This window comes from Lycorma delicatula, chromosome 10 (genome assembly GCF_047948215.1).
Source record: "Lycorma delicatula isolate Av1 chromosome 10, ASM4794821v1, whole genome shotgun sequence".
NCBI classification, from domain to species: Eukaryota; Metazoa; Arthropoda; class Insecta; order Hemiptera; family Fulgoridae; genus Lycorma; species Lycorma delicatula.
Genome location: NC_134464.1, coordinates 113,458,637 through 113,477,297, shown reverse-complemented (window position 1 = coordinate 113,477,297; position 18,661 = coordinate 113,458,637). Strand labels below are relative to the sequence as shown.

Sequence of the window (18,661 nt, the reverse complement as noted above, 5' to 3'; positions counted from 1 at the left end):
ATATTTAAATTTTCATTGTTAAATCATGTGACTCAAACATTGAGTTTTTACATACATCAATGAACGGTTAAGTAAAAAAAAAATTATTTTACATTAACTTATTTTTTTAAATCAAAATAATAAACATTCTTAATTTTAATAAAAATATTTTTTTTTAGAAGAAGGTATAATGATAATAAAATTGTGTTTAATTTTATAAACAATTTATTAAAAGAAATTTTTTTTTTTATACAATTATATTTTAATATAATAAATAATTTAAAAAAACAAAAAAAAAATTATGTATATATATTTAATAAAAATGTATTTTTAATTATTTTTCAATGAAAAATTACTAAAAATATATATATATATATACGGTAATCTGCTAATTAATTTAACAAATGTAAATTCATAGTTGTAAATTTTTAAAAATTAAGTTTGTGAAAAAGTTTTTATTTTTACTTTTACGACATATAAAGAAATAAATATCAATTTTTACATAACATAGTTCATTAATTACAGAAGCAAAGTTTAATTTTTAATAACTTATAAATAAACATAGAAATCTACATACTATCATACATAATAGCTGTATATATCTGTATTGCTTATGAAAAATTATCAGAGTGAGAAAAAAGGCAGAGTAGCAGCAGCAACAACATATTTCATATGCTTTATTGTAAACATTTAAAAACAAAAATAAAGAACTGTATTTAAAAAAAAGGTGTAATAACAAACAAAAATGTGTATGTTAAAAGTACAATCCACATTATATAATCGTTAACATGTAAGAAATAATAATAATAAAAAATTTGTCCTAGGTAAACATATCCCAGTGTGTGAAGTGTGTGCTTAAGAAAAATTAAAGTTATTTTTAATACTCTGAAATCTTAGCTCAAATAAAAATAAACATACAGGCTCACCGAATAAAAATACATGAAACGATAAAGCCTAGCTCCAAAGTAGTTTTGAATAACCTAACTACACCAAAATATAACTCACAATAAGCTATTTAATTCTATAATAAAATACAGTTCATATATTCAATTTTTACAGCTTTTTGGATTTATTTATTACTTTATTTATCTAAAAAAAAAATTCACGAACTTAGATCATCATGATAGATAAGAGAACAAGAATTGTTTTATTTGATTTTTTATTTACTACTTAATGAACATCTTAATTTTACTTCAAATTAATATACTAAAAAAATAAAAATTATTTTATATCAATTCAGGTGAGGAATAGTTAAAATTGTTCAAGAAAGATTAGAAGAATTACTTAAATTTAATCTTAAAATATTTATGACATACTGCACGTGTTCTATGCATTTATAAATAATTAATAATACATTGCGGTTGATACCTTTTATGTTTATATCAATATTTAGAAAATACCAAATAAAAGAGAAACGGCTTCTAGTTATTTACATAACTATATTATCTCTATTTACATGTCACATCCTTTAACAAAATTAAACTGAATTGAACCTATTACAAAATAGAATACCATAAGAAACATAAACTTTTAACACAAAAAAAGTAGTAGAAAAATATCTTACACACAATAGCATTTATGTATGACATTTAATAAAACAATGGTTATCTCGTTATTTATATAATTACAACATAATTATATATTTAATTACGCAGGTCAAATTTTTGCCATCACTGTAGTCTACATATTTATTTATATGACAATTATACGTTTAAAATGAAATGAGTCTATGACTGAAATTTGTATTATTTTTTTTTTAACTTCCATATGATCCTTTTTGAAATTAAAAAATTCCAATTTATGAGTTTTAATTAAACGAGTAACATTTCAAATCAGTCGTTTCAAAGTTATTTTTCAAACTTACCGTTTCGGAGCTGTAGCTTGTGAAAGTGTGAAAATGTTACTATTAAGATTCTTGACCTGTGAATTGGGCAAGTGTTCAAAACCGGTCTAGTCGTTGAACAATGCCGATCTCCCCGGCTACAGTAACAATAGTACTGCTGCGTTGTCATTGTAGCACTCTATAACTCTGGAATGCTAAGTCGTACAAGAAAATTGTTTGAATAAAAGTTGTCTGTTTTTTGAGATTGACTTTTCCAAATGCAATACAGACGAAAAACAATTTTTTCCGGTGAAAAAAACAAAAAAACACGTTTTTTTACAACTTCAGCGCCATCTAGTATTTCAATTTTACAATTACAGTTTACATTATGAAATTATTTTAAAACAAACAAAGAAATCAGAAAATCTCTTTGAATTCATTTAACATAATTTATTCATGTATATTGTACAATAAGGATATTGTTATGTGGTATTTGCTGTAAAAAATCTTTAAAAATTAGTTTTTGTCCTGTTGGAGATAATTGTAAAAAAATAAAACGGAATTACCTAGCTTGGTTAGAAGTCAGTGTTAAAATACTTGTATTTTTATTAATAAAATTTAGACATAATCACAGAGTTAGATATCGATTTAAAAAAGGAGAAAATATGCACAAAAAAAGAAATTAAAGTAAAAACTAATTGTTTTTTTCTGAACTAGGAATAAAATTAATAAAAAAAAAAAAAAATTAAGAAAAATGACTATATTTGTATAAATACTGAATTTTCAACATTATTACATATTAAAAAATATTTAAACTCAATATAAAAAAAAACATATATCACCGATTAAATACAGATTTATTTTATTCATTTGGAATATTTTATCTTTCTACTACCAGAATCTCATTTTTAGATTATTTAACAGACTACCAATGACACATTTGAATAAAGGTGGGCCATGTGAACCAAACACGAGTCACAGTTCAAGATTTACTTCCAACCCTTATGCTACATTACTGCATCGCATAACAATCCATTACAAAATATATTTCAAAATTATAATATCACAGTATATAGTAGTTTATTTACCCTGCTTTCTCCCCCGAGTGAATCATGTTAATTCTTAAATATTAATAGATATATAAGATAGAAGACTAAGGAGTAAAACAATTTTTGTTCTTTAAAAGAAAAAGTAAATTTAATGAGCTGTCATTAAAATTTTGATGATAAACAGAAAACATATTTTATTTTAAAAATTTTATTTCAATTACATTATGATTTTACAAGAAAATAGTTTCTTATTAGAAATCATTCAATTTACTGTAAAATCTAAAAAACAACTTCCTTTCCATGTTCGATAAAAATTTGAACAACAAGACTTATCAAAAGCAGTCAAAGGCTCATTTCGGCAGAATCAGCATTTACTGACACATTGTCATCAGGCTCATCTACATACATCAGGCAGAATATTGAACCTGTATTTAAAGTTTTAGAAGATTATGCTCATCGAGGGCTGTATTTTATTACTAGTTACTGCGATTTTAAAATGTTACAACAAAATTATTTAAATGTTCTTCAAAGATGAACCGAACAATTATCCAATTATAATTAAAATATTCAAATGCGATAGCCCGAATGGAAACGTTCACAGATATTATATGGCAGTAATTTTTTTTTATATAATAATATTACAATTTTATAAACTAATACATCTAAATCATAAATAACACTTATTTTTTTACATTCTATAACAGAGAATTTCATAAATACTGTTCTTATCATCTATTATCCACAACTTAAAATTTCCCACATCGTAGATTTCTACATATGCATACACACGTATTAAAAAAAAATAATAAATATAACTTGGGTTGGATTGTATTTATTTAATCCAGAATTTTCACACACTACTACAATTAATATTAAGAACTTAATTAAACAAAATATTATGTTAAGTGGATTTTATCCACTATTTTTTTTTTAACCATCTTGCAAATTCTATACTAAATTTAATCTTATGCATCTAATTTTAAACATAATTTTATAATACAACTTAGATTGTAAAAAAAATCAATAATTTTACATTATGCAGATGTAAATTTAAAAATTTTATAAATCAATCCGATTTTTTTCTACTGAACAGAATTACATAATCAACAGTAATCGAATTTGACCTGGCACCATCAAATTCAAATAAACAAGTTTATAATGCAGGCCTACCTATTATTAATTCAAACTGGCTCAGCCTGAACAACATTTTTTTATTTTTTTTTTTAAAGTACATAATTTGTTTTTCCATGTGTTTTTTTTTACCTATTTACTACAATTTTTTTTCTTCTAGTAGTTGTCATTCTATAAATAGTCAATAATTAATAATTAATTAAGAGAAATTGTACATCTATTATTTCATTATTTTTTTCTAATATATATATACTTTACATGCATATGTATACACACCTTACTAAACAAAACACTTTGTCAATATATTATTAATTGGCCTCCTGTGCCGAAAACAACAATCTTCACTTTCATATCGATATATTTCTGATTACGTTATAAACTGGATTATGGTGTTTATAATGACGATGATGACAAAGAAGATGTTAATAATGATAGCAGCGATAAATAATGGCAATGAAGATGAATACAGCGGTTGGTACGATGATGCTGCTGGAACCACGTAGACACAGGTATTACTTACATCTGTAAAAAAAAAACATTGATAAAAGAAAAATGTAAACAATAACAATCATTGTTCAATGCAACAAACGGTTATTCCAAAATTAAACTATTAAACTTCTATAATTACACCACTTAAATTTCAATGTAACAAAATGGTCATTGCAGAAGAAAGACTGTTTTCTCTCATAAAACCATAAATTAATAAACAAGGGTTCAATGATTAAAGAAATGAATGACTGTAGAAAGATAATTATTTATTCAATAACAATGGAACTAATAATACTTTTCAACATAATCCCCAGCGACACTTAAGTATTTGTCGCATATTTTTTGTCAGCTTTGTTATTCCAGTAGTAAAAAATTCTTCACCTCATTGTCTAAGACATTTCTGTACTGCAATCTTGACCGGCGTATTGTCATAAACTCGGTGTCATATAAAAACTCTTTGAAAGGACCAACCAAACAAAAGTTTATCGGTGCAAGTTTAGAATGTAAGGCCGATGTGGTAACACATCCCACCCTGACTTTTGAATAGTTTTGAGCTGTATGGGAACAAGCATTTTATGCACAATAATAAGGCATTTTGAAAGAAAACCAGGATGTTTACTTCTATTTCGCATTATATTTTAGATTATCACAAAAGTACTTGCTGCTGATTGTACATTGTTCTTCCAAATAATTGCAATAATTTTGGACTTCAGCAGCTTTTACTGTGAGCAGAGGACAGTGGCCTCCTTGTTCCCCAAATTTGTCTAGCTGCAATTTTTTCCTTTAGGTTATTTAAAGGATTGAAGTTTATAAATCAAACTTCTCCACTATCGATAACTGAGTGTGAAAATTCACAATAAGAGACTGAAGTCATTGAAAACATTTTCTGTCAGGTGACTCTCAGCATGACTTTAGCATTGATGCATCAGCTCAACAAATAAAAAAAGATAAAAAGATTGAAGTGATTAAAGTCTATATTAATTGTTCATATAAAATAATGAAATAATGTTAATGTAAATATATAAACATAAAAAAATCATAAAAAGACAATTCATAATTCTGAAGGCGGTAATGAAAATTAATTTTGAGCATACATTTATGTATATTTTGTTCAGAATGCAGTTCAATTGTGCTTCTTTTTTGTAATTAGTATTATTTGAAAATTTATCGACAGAGGAACGTTGTTTCTGTAAAAGAAAATTATTTAATTGTATTATAAATAAATTGGTGGGAAGATTTGTTTAAAATGATTCAGTAATTCAGAATCACAATAAGTCCCTTACTTGTAAGTTGACGTATTGTGTTTAGTTATACGAAAACAGAACTGTTGTCTGGTTCAGTTAACAATTTTTTTTTTCAGCAAAGATTGCATATTCATAAATAGAAACAGAAGAATCGAATAAGATATTAATTTTCTAAATATAGGTCTACACGATTCATACTTATAAACACCAGAGAATGATCTGACAGCCCTACAAAGAATGAACCCTAACAGACTATTTGCACACTTTAAAAACCTAAAAAAATAATAACAACTGACTAGAGAAACTGAGAGAGACAGAAGAAATGAAAATAATTCAGGAAGACTACAAAGAACATTTACGTGAGAAAGAATTGCAAAATATCTGTTTCCAGGAAAACAAAAACCACGGAAGAAATATTTTTTACCCGGACAGAAGAAAAAAGTAAAATACTGGAAAACGATGGAGATATGGAAGAAAAAGAAACTGAGCAAGTGAAATAACATGTATATAAAAAAAATTTGATCTAACAAGCGAGATTAGAACTACAATTTAACCAAACATAAATCATGTAAATTTTCTGATATTAATATAGTTATTTAACCCCCTTACTGGTTTTTGACAATATAATTTGTCAATAACTACCTTGATAAAAATTGCCCTTGATAAAATAATTTATCATCCGCTTTTTTGCTGAAAAGTGCTACTGACGAAATAATTTGTCAATATGAATTGACTTTATTTATTCTGTTTGTTGATATGTTGCTGCAATGTGCAAGATTAAAAAAATTTTTAATCTTTTTAATTATTATGACTATGTGTTTTTATATATTTACAACTATAAGTTTTAAATTTTAATGTGTGATTTATAAAAAGAATATGTTTTATTAACTGATGATGAGGGAAACCCTCGAAAGCGCTTTTATATAATAACATACTTAAGTGAGGCATTATTGAATTCTGTACTCTTGGTGGTAAACTTTTTATACTTTTGTCTTTGACATAATCAGTACAGAGGGGGAAATACAGACAAATCCAATAACAAAAAAGAAACTGATTCTTCTAAGATATACATATACAGAAACAATATATATATACATATTGTTTGTCTGTTGTTAATGCATCAAGCGAGAACCAACTGACCAATTACTTTCAAATTTGCAGGATACATTCATCTTATCCCAGAGAAGCTTTTAAACCATCACCCAAGGCCCTGGCTGCCTTGTAAGTTAAAATATAACTTAACTTTGCCCCCAAGGTGGGTGAAATTATTTATTAAAGATACTCATTAAGGAAAGGAAAAAATAGACTAATCCTTTTACTTCATTATTATATTTCTGCACCTTGCAAAAAAATAAGAATTTTTTCATGGTCAAAGGTGTGTGTCCTTTATTTACCATAGTTCCCATTAGTCTACCTTTTGTAATTTAGGTCCTTTTTCAGATTTCTGTAAAGCCTGAATACTATAACTATTATTTTTCAGTATTATTCTCATAACCATGAGAATAACATACAGTGCGGGGGAGTCTAGGATATGGAGTCATCTGGTGAGATGGAAATGGCCACCGAAGCAAAATCTGCAAGGTGTCTAGGACACCAGTCCCCCTGGAAAATTGGGAATGGCAATCGAAGCGATGTCTGCAGCCATGGGGTAGACCTTGAGGTGCCCCTGAGTTGGCTCTGGGATTCTTGCATGGGTTGACCTGAGCCTCGAATGGTCCAGGTTCTGGTTAGACGGTTAGCCTCTTGTAAGAGACCTAACATGTGTTATCCCTTTGGGCAACCAAGTTACAGGGTTACAAAAATTAGAAAAAGTTTTAAATGATTATATTTAAATATACACTTTAAAACATTATAATATTGTACAAATATAAAACCCTCTGCCTACTATCATATTTTTGAAATTGCACTATCAATTTTTTTTTTTTGTCTTCAGTCATTTGACTGGTTTGATGCAGCTCTCCAAGATTCCCTATCTAGTGCTAGTCATTTCATTTCAGTATACCCTCTACATCCTACATCCCCAACAATTTGTTTTACATACTCCAAACGTGGCCTGCCTACACAATTTTTCCCTTCTACCTGTCCTTCCAATATTAAAGCGACTATTCCAGGATGCCTTAGTATGTGGCCTATAAGTCTGTCTCTTCTTTTAACTATATTTTTCCAAATGCTTCTTTCTTCATCTATTTGCCGCAATACCTCTTCATTTGTCACTTTATCCACCCATCTGATTTTTAACATTCTCCTATAGCACCACATTTCAAAAGCTTCTATTCTTTTCTTCTCAGATATTCCGATTGTCCAAGTTTGACTTCCATATAAAGCGACACTCCAAACATACACTTTCAAAAATCTTTTCCTGACATTTAAATTAATTTTTGATGTAAACAAATTATATTTCTTACTGAAGGCTCGTTTAGCTTGTGCTATTCGGCATTTTATATCGCTCCTGCTTCGTCCATCTTTAGTAATTTTACTTCCCAAATAACAAAATTCTTCTACCTCCATAATCTTTTCTCCTCCTATTTTCACATTCAGCGGTCCATCTTTGTTATTTCTACTACATTTCATTACTTTTGTTTTGTTCTTGTTTATTTTCATGCGATAGTTCTTGCGTAGGACTTCATCTATGCCGTTCATTGTTTCTTCTAAATCCTTTTTACTCTCGGCTAGAATTACTATATCATCAGCAAATCGTAGCATCTTTATCTTTTCACCTTGTACTGTTACTCCGAATCTAAATTGTTCTTTAACATCATTAACTGCTAGTTCCATGTAAAGATTAAAAAGTAACGGAGATAGGGAACATCCTTGTCGGACTCCCTTTCTTATTACGGCTTCTTTCTTATGTTCTTCAATTGTTACTGTTGCTGTTTGGTTCCTGTACATGTTAGCAATTGTTCTTCTATCTCTGTATTTGAACCCTAATTTTTTTAAAACGCTGAACATTATATTCCAATCTACGTTATCGAAAGCCTTTTCTAGGTCTATAAACGCCAAGTATGTTGGTTTGTTTTTCTTTAATCTTCCTTCTACTATTAATCTGAGGCCTAAAATTGCTTCCCTTGTCCCTATACTTTTTCTGAAACCAAATTGGTCTTCTCCTAACACTTCTTCCACTCTCCTCTCAATTCTTCTGTATAAAATTCTAGTTAAGATTTTTGATGCATGACTAGTTAAACTAATTGTTCTATATTCTTCACATTTATCTGCCCCTGCTTTCTTTGGTATCATAACTATAACACTTTTTTTGAAGTCTGATGGAAATTCCCCTTTTTCATAAATATTACACACCAGTTTGTATAATCTATCAATCGCTTCCTCACCTGCACTGCGCAGTAATTCTACAGGTATTCCGTCTATTCCAGGAGCCTTTCTGCCATTTAAATCTTTTAATGCTCTCTTAAATTCAGATCTCAGTATTGTTTCTCCCATTTCATCCTCCTCAACTTCCTCTTCTTCCTCTATAAAACAATTTTCTAATTCATCTCCTCCGTATAACTCTTCAATATATTCCACCCATCTATCGACTTTACCTTTCGTATTATATATTGGTGTACCATCTTTGTTTAACACATTATTAGATTTTAATTTATGTACCCCAAAATTTTCCTTAACTTTCCTGTATGCTCCGTCTATTTTACCAATGTTCATTTCTCTTTCCACTTCTGAACACTTTTCTTTAATCCACTTTTCTTTCGCCAGTTTGCACTTCCTATTTATAGCATTTCTTAATTGCCGATAGTTCCTTTTACTTTCTTCATCACTAGCATTCTTATATTTTCTACGTTCATCCATCAGCTGCAATATATCGTCTGAAACCCAAGGTTTTCTACCAGTTCTCTTTATTCCGCCTAAGTTTGCTTCTGCTGATTTAAGAATTTCCTTTTTAACATTCTCCCATTCTTCTTCTACATTTTCTACCTTATCTTTTTTTCTCAGACCTCTTGCGATGTCCTCCTCAAAAATCTTCTTTACCCCCTCTTCCTCAAGCTTCTCTAAATTCCACCGATTCATCTGACACCTTTTCTTTTTTTAAACCCCAAGGTTTTTAAACCCCAATCTACATTTCATTATCACCAAATTATGGTCGCTATCAATGTCTGCTCCAGGGTAAGTTTTGCAGTCAACGAGTTGATTTCAAATAACTATCAATAACTGAAGGCAAACGTTCACAACAAAAAACTGAAATTATTGACAACATTTTGCATCAGGTGACTAAGTATGATTTCTTTAGTATTGCCGCATCAGCTCCACAGAGTGCTAACTTAAAATATAATTTGTAATAATATGGTAAATATGTTAACTTTTCCTAATGTAAATACAGAATTAAATTTTATTTTATTCTCACTTCAATAATAAAATTAAATGTCACAACTCTGTTGAATCTGAATCAAGTTAGGTTTTAATTACTAACTTGATAAATATTCAAATATGACAAGTGATTGCAAATACCACCTGTTTACCCAGCGCTTATTAAAATCAGAACTCTATCAAAAAGTTAAAATACATGCATTTCAGATATCACTGAAGTTTAAAAACAACACTTTTGCCCTCAAATGTTAACCATTTATCATTCACACACAACTTAATAAGTCGATATTAATTAAATAGAAAGAGAATTAAAAATAATTTTTTTTTATAACAGAACACATGCATGCGCGCATACACACACAGAAATGAAATTAACAAGAGACTAACTCATGTTTGTTATAATATCCAATAATTATAAATACTTACATGACCCGGATAAAATTCCATCTTTTCTTCTGTCTTCACAGTGTGTAAATCATTTATTTCAAATTCAGTGGTTTTCATGTTAAGATTAATCTGCGGTGAAACTTTATCATTAAATGAGATCTCAGACTCCTTTAAATAAGATAAAAGAAAAAACCTTATAAAAAAATGTGAAAAACTAATTATTATTCGATAAATAATCTTTTTTTATTCTGACTGGAACTTAATAATACCATTATATAATTATATTATGTCATCGCAAAATAAATTAGTAATAATAAAACAAATTATAAGATAAAAAAGATGTGATTAAAGAACAGTACTGTTGTATGGTTCAGTTTAGGTGGATATTGTTATTTGTTAAGAATAAGTGACAATTGTTTTTAGTAAAGATTGCATATCCAAAAATATAAACACAAGGATAGATTCATGCCGATCTCCATGGCAGATTAGTTAACTTTTATCAGTAGGTCTGGGCTTGAATACTGGTCAAGCATATCATTTTACAAAAACTATTTTTACAACTATGCTACAAAATTCATTATCATCAATGAGTAAATGTAAGCAGCCATAAGCTTGTGGTTACTGTAGAAATAAAGATTAATAAATAGTATATGATTATACCATGCCGTATTAATATTTTTAAATTTTGTGTAAATCTTTGTTTAACACATTATTAGATTTTAATTTATGTACCCCAAAATTTTCCTTAACTTTCCTGTATGCTCCGTCTATTTTACCAATGTTCATTTCTCTTTCCACTTCTGAACACTTTTCTTTAATCCACTCTTCTTTCGCCAGTTTGCACTTCCTGTTTATAGCATTTCTTAATTGCCGATAGTTCCTTTTACTTTCTTCATCACTATCATTCTTATATTTTCTATGTTCATCCATCAGCTGCAATATATCGTCTGAAACCCAAGGTTTTCTACCAGTTCTCTTTATTCCGCCTAAGTTTGCTTCTGCTGATTTAAGAATTTCCTTTTTAACATTCTCCCATTCTTCTTCTACATTTTCTACCCTATCTTTTTTACTCAGACATCTTGCGATGTCCTCCTCAAAAGTCTTCTTTACCTACTCTTCCTCAAGCTTCTCTAAATTCCACCGATTCAACTGACACCTTTTCTTCAGGTTTTTAAACCCCAATCTACATTTCATTATCACCAAATTATGGTCGCTATCAATGTCTGCTCCAGGGTAAGTTTTGCAGTCAACGAGTTGATTTCTAAATCTTTGCTTAACCATGATATAATCTATCTGATACCTTGCAGTATCGCCTGACTTTTTCCAATTGTATATTCTTCTATTATGATTTTTAAATTGGGTGTTGGCAATTACTAAATTATACTTCGTGCAAAACTCTATAAGTCTGTCCCCTCTTTCATTCCTTTTGCCCAGCCCGTATTCACCTACTATATTTCCTTCCTTGCCTTTTCCAATGCTTGCATTCCAATCTCCAACTATTATTAAATTTTCATCTCCTTTTACGTGTTTAATTGCTTCATCAATCTCTTCGTATACACACTCTACCTCTTCATCATCATGGGCGCTTGTAGGCATATAGACGTTAACAATCGTTGTCGGTTTAGGTTTTGATTTTATCCTTATTACAATGATTCTATCGCTATGCGTTTTGAAATATTCTTTCTAATAGATTATACAAAGAAATAATAAAATTAACGCAAACTCAACGTACGGAGCAATCAAAACTATGAAAACAAATACATAGTAACAGCTCTTCAGAATGATAGGAAACAAGACATAAAATAAAGAAACAATGTGCTATTAGCACTTCAGCATTAAATTAGAGTAAAAATGGAACTATACACGTGCATGTAACAGTAAACCATCAACAAACAGAATAAAACAATTAATAATGATAAATTATTTTGTCAGTCACACTTTTAAGCCAAAATGTGGATGAATAATTATTTTGTGAAGGCCAATTTTTATCAAGGTAGTTGACGAATAGTTATTTTGTCAAAAATTGTTAAGGGGTAAATAACTAACTATTACTATCAGTATTTGGTTCATAGGTTTACACGATTTGTGTTTGGTTAAATTGTAGTTTTGATGTTGCTGTTAATCAAATTGCTTTTATGTACAATTTATTTCCCTTTTTCAGTTTCTTTTTCTTCCATATCTCCTTCGTTATTTTCCAGTATTTTACTTTTTTCTTCTGTCCGGGTAAATATTTCTTCAGTGGTTTTTTTTCTCCTGGAAACCTGAAGTATTTTGCGATTCTTTCTCATAGTAAATGTTCTTTGACGACTTGATGTGTTATTTTCATTCCTAATATGTCTTTTTCTGTCAGATTTTTAAAGTGTATAAATAGGGGGGTTCATTCTTTGTAGATTACCATAAAAAGTGATTCTTAATTTTCTGATTAAATGTGATAGTTTCTCCATGTTCATGTAAAGTTCATTATTGTGTTCTTTTCTGTCTTTGATGGACTGAAAGACTTTTTTTTTAGTATTCTTCGTTTTTTTTGTCGATTAGAAGTTTGTCAAATGTCAGACATTCGGTTGGAAGTAGAGCTTCCGATGAAATGACTGTAAAGTACTGCTATAGTTTAACATTGAGTGATATTAATTTTTTACCGCAAGTGTTCTTTGTTAATCGATAGGCTAGCTATTTTACTGATTTTGGCCATAATGGCTTCTTTTTGAGAGATGTTGACTTCAATAATCTCCCCAGGGTATTTGAATTTTCAGTTTCATTAATTTCCTGTATGTTATTGTTAGTTTTTTAAACTGCTGATTATTTATACTAAGAAATTTTGTAGAGTTTATTTTATAATGTAGTAATAATAAAAGGGAAATTTAGAAAAGTATGGTTTATATTAGTTGTTCTGAAAAATGTTCATAATTTATATACAGTTAACGTAGTTAACAAATTTACACAAAATTTAAAAATATTAATATGGCATGGTATAATCATATACTATTTATTAATCTTTATTTCTGCTTAATGCAGTCTTGCATCTATGCGTCTTGAAATACTCCACTCTCCTCCCTATCTTCTTGTTCATCACAAAACCTACTCCTGCCTGCCCATTATTTGATGCTAAAAGATAATAATAATAACTATTTAAATGATTAATTAGTTTCCTTATTTTAGAAAAATAAAAGAAATACAAATAAAAAAAAGATACTGTACAAGTTGTAATGTGGTTAAGCGTTTTTTCCACCATTTTCCAAGTATTTCTGATACTCTGGTCCCATAGCAGAGATCATATAATACTTGTACATTATTACATGTACAATGTTATTTATTAGATTTGAAAATGTACAGTGTCCTGAAATTCAAAATATAGAAATAAAATAAAAACTTTATTAGTTCAAATAGATAAATCCTTTAAAAAACGAATTATAAATTGAATTATCATTTTAATTTATTATTAAAATTTTTAGTACAAGTGTGAATTACATTTTTTTTAAAATTTTAAGTATTTTGTTGTACACTAAGTGTTAAATTATATTAAAAATTAATAACATTTGTATATCTCAATTAAATCAAAATATTTTTAGAGAACTTTTATCCATCGCTTCAGTAGAATGATGAATTCTGAGTTTCACTGATGTTGAGTAGCAGCGAGATGAGTATCTTGTTGGCAACAATTATTATCTGTGTAGATAGTTGAAGACTATAGTATTTGATTTGTATTGCATTTTTTTATTTAATATATATTAATTTAATGTGTTAAGATGTTTTTATATAATATTAGGTAAATTTAGTTAGTTTTAGTTAAGGCTATGTTAGATTGATTTATAAGTAATATTTATAAACTTGAAAGAAACTTGCCATCATTTATCTGAGTAAATCACAATTCAAGACTTACTCGCTATTTGCTGACACATATATAGTGTAAAATAATGAAATTTGGGTGGAGATACTGTGGAACTTATGAGGAACATAACTCGAGTGAAAGGTGTTTCCAACAAATAATTTCAGTTGTAATGAATAACTTACGTACTAAATAAGATATATTCCAGATTTCATCAAAATTTGTTTAGAAACAATAGTTGGTCACCTGGTTACAGTATTATAATGATAATTCAATTTTCAGTTTATGAAAAAGGTCAAGCAGTTAGAAAATAATTTTAATCGACTGTGTTCTATTACCGTAAAACTACCGGCTATAAATTTAACGCATATCCATGTTTCAATCGGCGTTAATGAGTGATGATAGAGATGTAACAATGAGATCTGGTTGTCCTTTTTTCTTAGGACAAAGAATATCTGAAACGTTTAATCATTTGACAGTAAAAGTTAACTGTAATTTCAACAAAAAATTATATTACACACCTATCAAAATTATTTTTATAAGTATAATTAAATTGTTGGTAAATGAAAAATATCTATCTATAAATTAATAAAATTTAAATTATTACAGAATTTAAAGTTACAAGAAGCAATTTGTAATACAGTATAGTTATATATTTCTTGTAACTTATTTGAGATCTTTTACATCAATATTTCAAAGAATAAACAGCCCAATAATAATGTGAAGACATTAAAAATGAAATTAAGTGAGGTTGCATCAATAATTTAGTGAAATTTATCTACGGTTTCATAAAGATGTCCTGTTTATAAATAAAAATTGACTTTCACGATGAAGCGGTAGTATCTCTGCCTTTCATATTGAGATTCCAAATTCAAATCCTGGTCAGACTTGCAATTTTTTACTTTTTACAAAGATTATTTTTCATCAATCAGCAGTTGTAATAGGCTTCAGCCTGTTATTTTTATAAAAAAAAAAAAACAAATTTTTTTTTTACAATAGGGGGAATAAAATTGGTTCAAAATTCATTCTGACTTTGTACCATTTTAGAATCAGAGCACCAACCCAGCGGGTTGGTCTAGTAGTGAACTTGTCATCGCAAATCAGTTTATTTCAAAGCTGAGATATCTAAGGTTCAAATCCTAATACTTAGTTACTTTTATACGAATTTGAATACTAGATCGTGGATACCGGTGTTCTTTGGTGGTCGGGTTTCAATTAACCACACATCCAGGAACTGTTGACCTGAGATTGTACAAGACTACACTCCGTTTACATTAATTCATATCATCCTCTGTAATACCTTATGGTGCTTCCAGAGGCTAAACAGAAAAAGAAAGAATCAGAGTACCGATATGCCAGTACATTTCTTTTATTGTTTTGAATCATATTTTAATAAGTTTATTGATTTTTTCTGAATAAAAACTAGATTATCCCAATTAAAACACAATTTATCTTGTTTAGCGGTTATAGAAAGATTAATTATTAAAAAAATTGCAATTTTGTAATTTTATTATTTATTTATTTACTCCTGAAACAACTGGCCGATGCCGATTAGAGTTTAATCGTGTTAGATGAATTTTGCAGCGTAAGAAAAATGGCCAGTCTGACCAGGATGAAAGGCAGAGATGTTACTGCTCCACAAATCTGTGGGGAGAACAGTATTTCATAAATAAAAACAATGTTTTGTAAATTATAATTGAATGCTTAAGTATTCACTACCTTGCGGTACCCCATTTTCTGAGACGACACTGTCTGAAAGCGAAACGAACACGAAACGTCTGGTGATTCAAGAATCCCCAGATAAAAGCAAGCATGTTGCCAGTGATCCCCCACCTCCTAAGGGTGTTAAGAATGTCACGTCGCCAGGCCGTGTCATACGCCTTTTTTATATCGAAAAAGATAGCAACGAGGTGTTGGCGATTCAGGAAGGCGTTTTGTATGGCTGTCTCCATCGACACCAAATGGTCAATGGAAGATCTCCCATGTCGGAAACCACACTGTTCCGAAGAAAGAAAGCCATGTTTCTCTAAGTACCACACAAGCCTGCGGTTCACCATCCTTTCCATTACTTTACACAACACGCTTGTTAAAGAAATAGGGCGGTAGCTTAAGGGATCGGTTTTCTCTTTGCCAGGCTTTAATACCGGTATAATAAATGCCAACGACCAGTCGGGCGGAAAGACTTGTCCGGAGAATAAACCATTGTAAATACTCAAAAGATGTTGTAGTGCTGAGTCAGGAAGGTGCGAAAGCATACAAAGGCGAACGTTGTCCGGTCCAGGGGAAGTGTCACGTGAGTTCCTAAGTGCGTGCAACAATTCTTTAAGTAAGAATGGAGCGTTCAATTCACCAACCGAAACACCAATATTCAACTCCAATACTTCCATCTGTGCTTTGTACCTCTGAAAGTCGTTACTATATGACGAGGTGAGAGAAACCCGATCGGAAAGATTTCGCTAAAGTATTTGCTACAGCCGAAGATGACGTAAGGAGTCCTCCCTCATCGACAAGACCGAGAATAGATTGCCCTGGCGACCTGAAAATTGCATGGATTTTTCTCCACACAGTAGATGTTTTTGTTGTAAAAAAAAACTGAAGATGGTTGATGTTTCTTGATTGAGAAACCTGAAATTGTATTAAAAAGAATTGAATTTTTAGACATTTAAAAAATTAAAATGTTTGTCATGGATTAGACATGGGTTAATGAAAATCATTAAGAAAAATGAGATATTAAAATTAAAGTAGTCATCAGAAAGGCAGTTGTTTAATAGTATGTCACGCAGTTTTGGTTAAAACAGGGTTCATTAAAGAAAGTATTTGCAGTTAATTCTTCAGATTATCATTCAAAAATGAATAGGGACAGTTTTAAAGAACAGAAGAAGAAGACAAAAACAACAAGAATGCATTCTTTATTCATAACTGTAAAAGGAGCAAAGTTGGCAATTTTTTATCTACTACATTTTAGATGTCCATATATTTATTACTTACATACACATATATAAATTTCTTTTAAATATGTTGTCTAGTATGCTTTAACTAAAACTAACATTATCAATGAAGATTCTAAAATAGCAAGCTTAATATTAAGCTTAAAAATTTCGTAACATTTTATATCGGTTTATATATTAATATTGTTTCACATTGCTCAAATAGATGTGTTTATAAGTGTATAACATGTTGGATCCGTAACCATCACAAATATGTTCAAATCTGATTTCACATATATATATATATATATATATATATATATTTTTTTAACTGTTTTTTTTTAAATTTAAATATATTGATTTATTAATAATTATTACCTCTGATTGTAAACATTTCTGGATTAAAATTAAAAGTACATAAAATTTAATTTTAATAATAACATCTGATTTTTTTTTTAATACTTTTTTTTGTATTGTTATTATTGAATTATTATTTATTGTTAAATTTTTTTTTACAATCAGAGGTTAATAATTATTAATAAATTAATATATTTAAATTAAAAAAAAAGTTAAAAAAATATAAGTATATGAAGTTAGAATCGAACTGATGTATCCAAATATTTCATTAATTAAAACTTGATTTGGCTATCTCTGGAACCAATGAAAATAAGTACCCCTTATTTACTTTTGAAAAGCTATCAACAAGGGCTTATTACTGCAGTAAAGAAAAAGTCCAAAATCCAATGTTTCAAAATTGAAACCCTGCTTTATTCAGATGTCTGACTGTAAACACAATTTTGGCCCAGTAAACTGCAATCAAAACAAGAGATGCACAGCTATATGTTACAACAGTCCTAAATACAAAATTTCAACGTTCTACGGCTAACTGTTTTTGAGTTGTGCAAGATACATACGTAAGGCATCACGTTGAAACTAGTCAAAATAAATTCAGGGATGGTCGAAATGGATATTTCCATTGAAATCTGAAAACCGAAACTTGTAGCGATTACAATACTTCCTTTATTTTGTAAATGGAAGTAAAAGTAAAAATGATTAGAAACTACTTACAAAAAAAATTATTTTTTTATATGTTCAAACCACTGATACTGAATATAATTAAATACGAAAATATTACCAATAGCTGCAGTAACATGGGGTGCAGACATGCTGGTCCCATTCAATAGTTGGCAACCCCGCAATGTGAAATTTGGCACAGAAGTTATGGCACCTCCAGGTGCACATATCGAAACACCTCTATCACCATCCATAGTCGGACCCCTTGAAATCCATGTGTAGGGCATACCAGATAATTTCTGTCGTAAAGAATACTCAGCAGCCATCATATCAGGTGTACATAAGCACCTACACCTGTAAATATTAAAAATATAATATGTAATCAAAAGTCGCTGAAGAGATTAAACTGATTAGTAGATCGGTTTTTCAAATCGACTTATTAGGTATTATTAATCTATCCAAGATCAACTGATGATAAATCT

At 29.2% G+C, this 18,661-nt stretch overlaps 1 protein-coding gene across 1 annotated transcript in view; it reads right to left on the bottom strand.

The window, feature by feature from the left end:
• Positions 1 to 3,175: 3,175 nt before the first annotated feature.
• Positions 3,176 to 18,661, bottom strand: part of LOC142331756 (tripeptidyl-peptidase 2-like) — a 79,653-nt gene continuing 64,167 nt past the window's right edge. Inside the window, exons 6-9 of the mRNA XM_075377821.1 lie at positions 18,301 to 18,533; positions 14,577 to 14,693; positions 10,455 to 10,583; positions 3,176 to 4,503 (exon numbers count right to left, since the gene is read on the bottom strand). Of these exons, the coding sequence (XP_075233936.1) occupies positions 18,505 to 18,533 (29 nt within the window). The 3' untranslated portion in view covers positions 3,176 to 4,503; positions 10,455 to 10,583; positions 14,577 to 14,693; positions 18,301 to 18,504. The remainder of the gene's footprint in view (positions 4,504 to 10,454; positions 10,584 to 14,576; positions 14,694 to 18,300; positions 18,534 to 18,661) is intronic.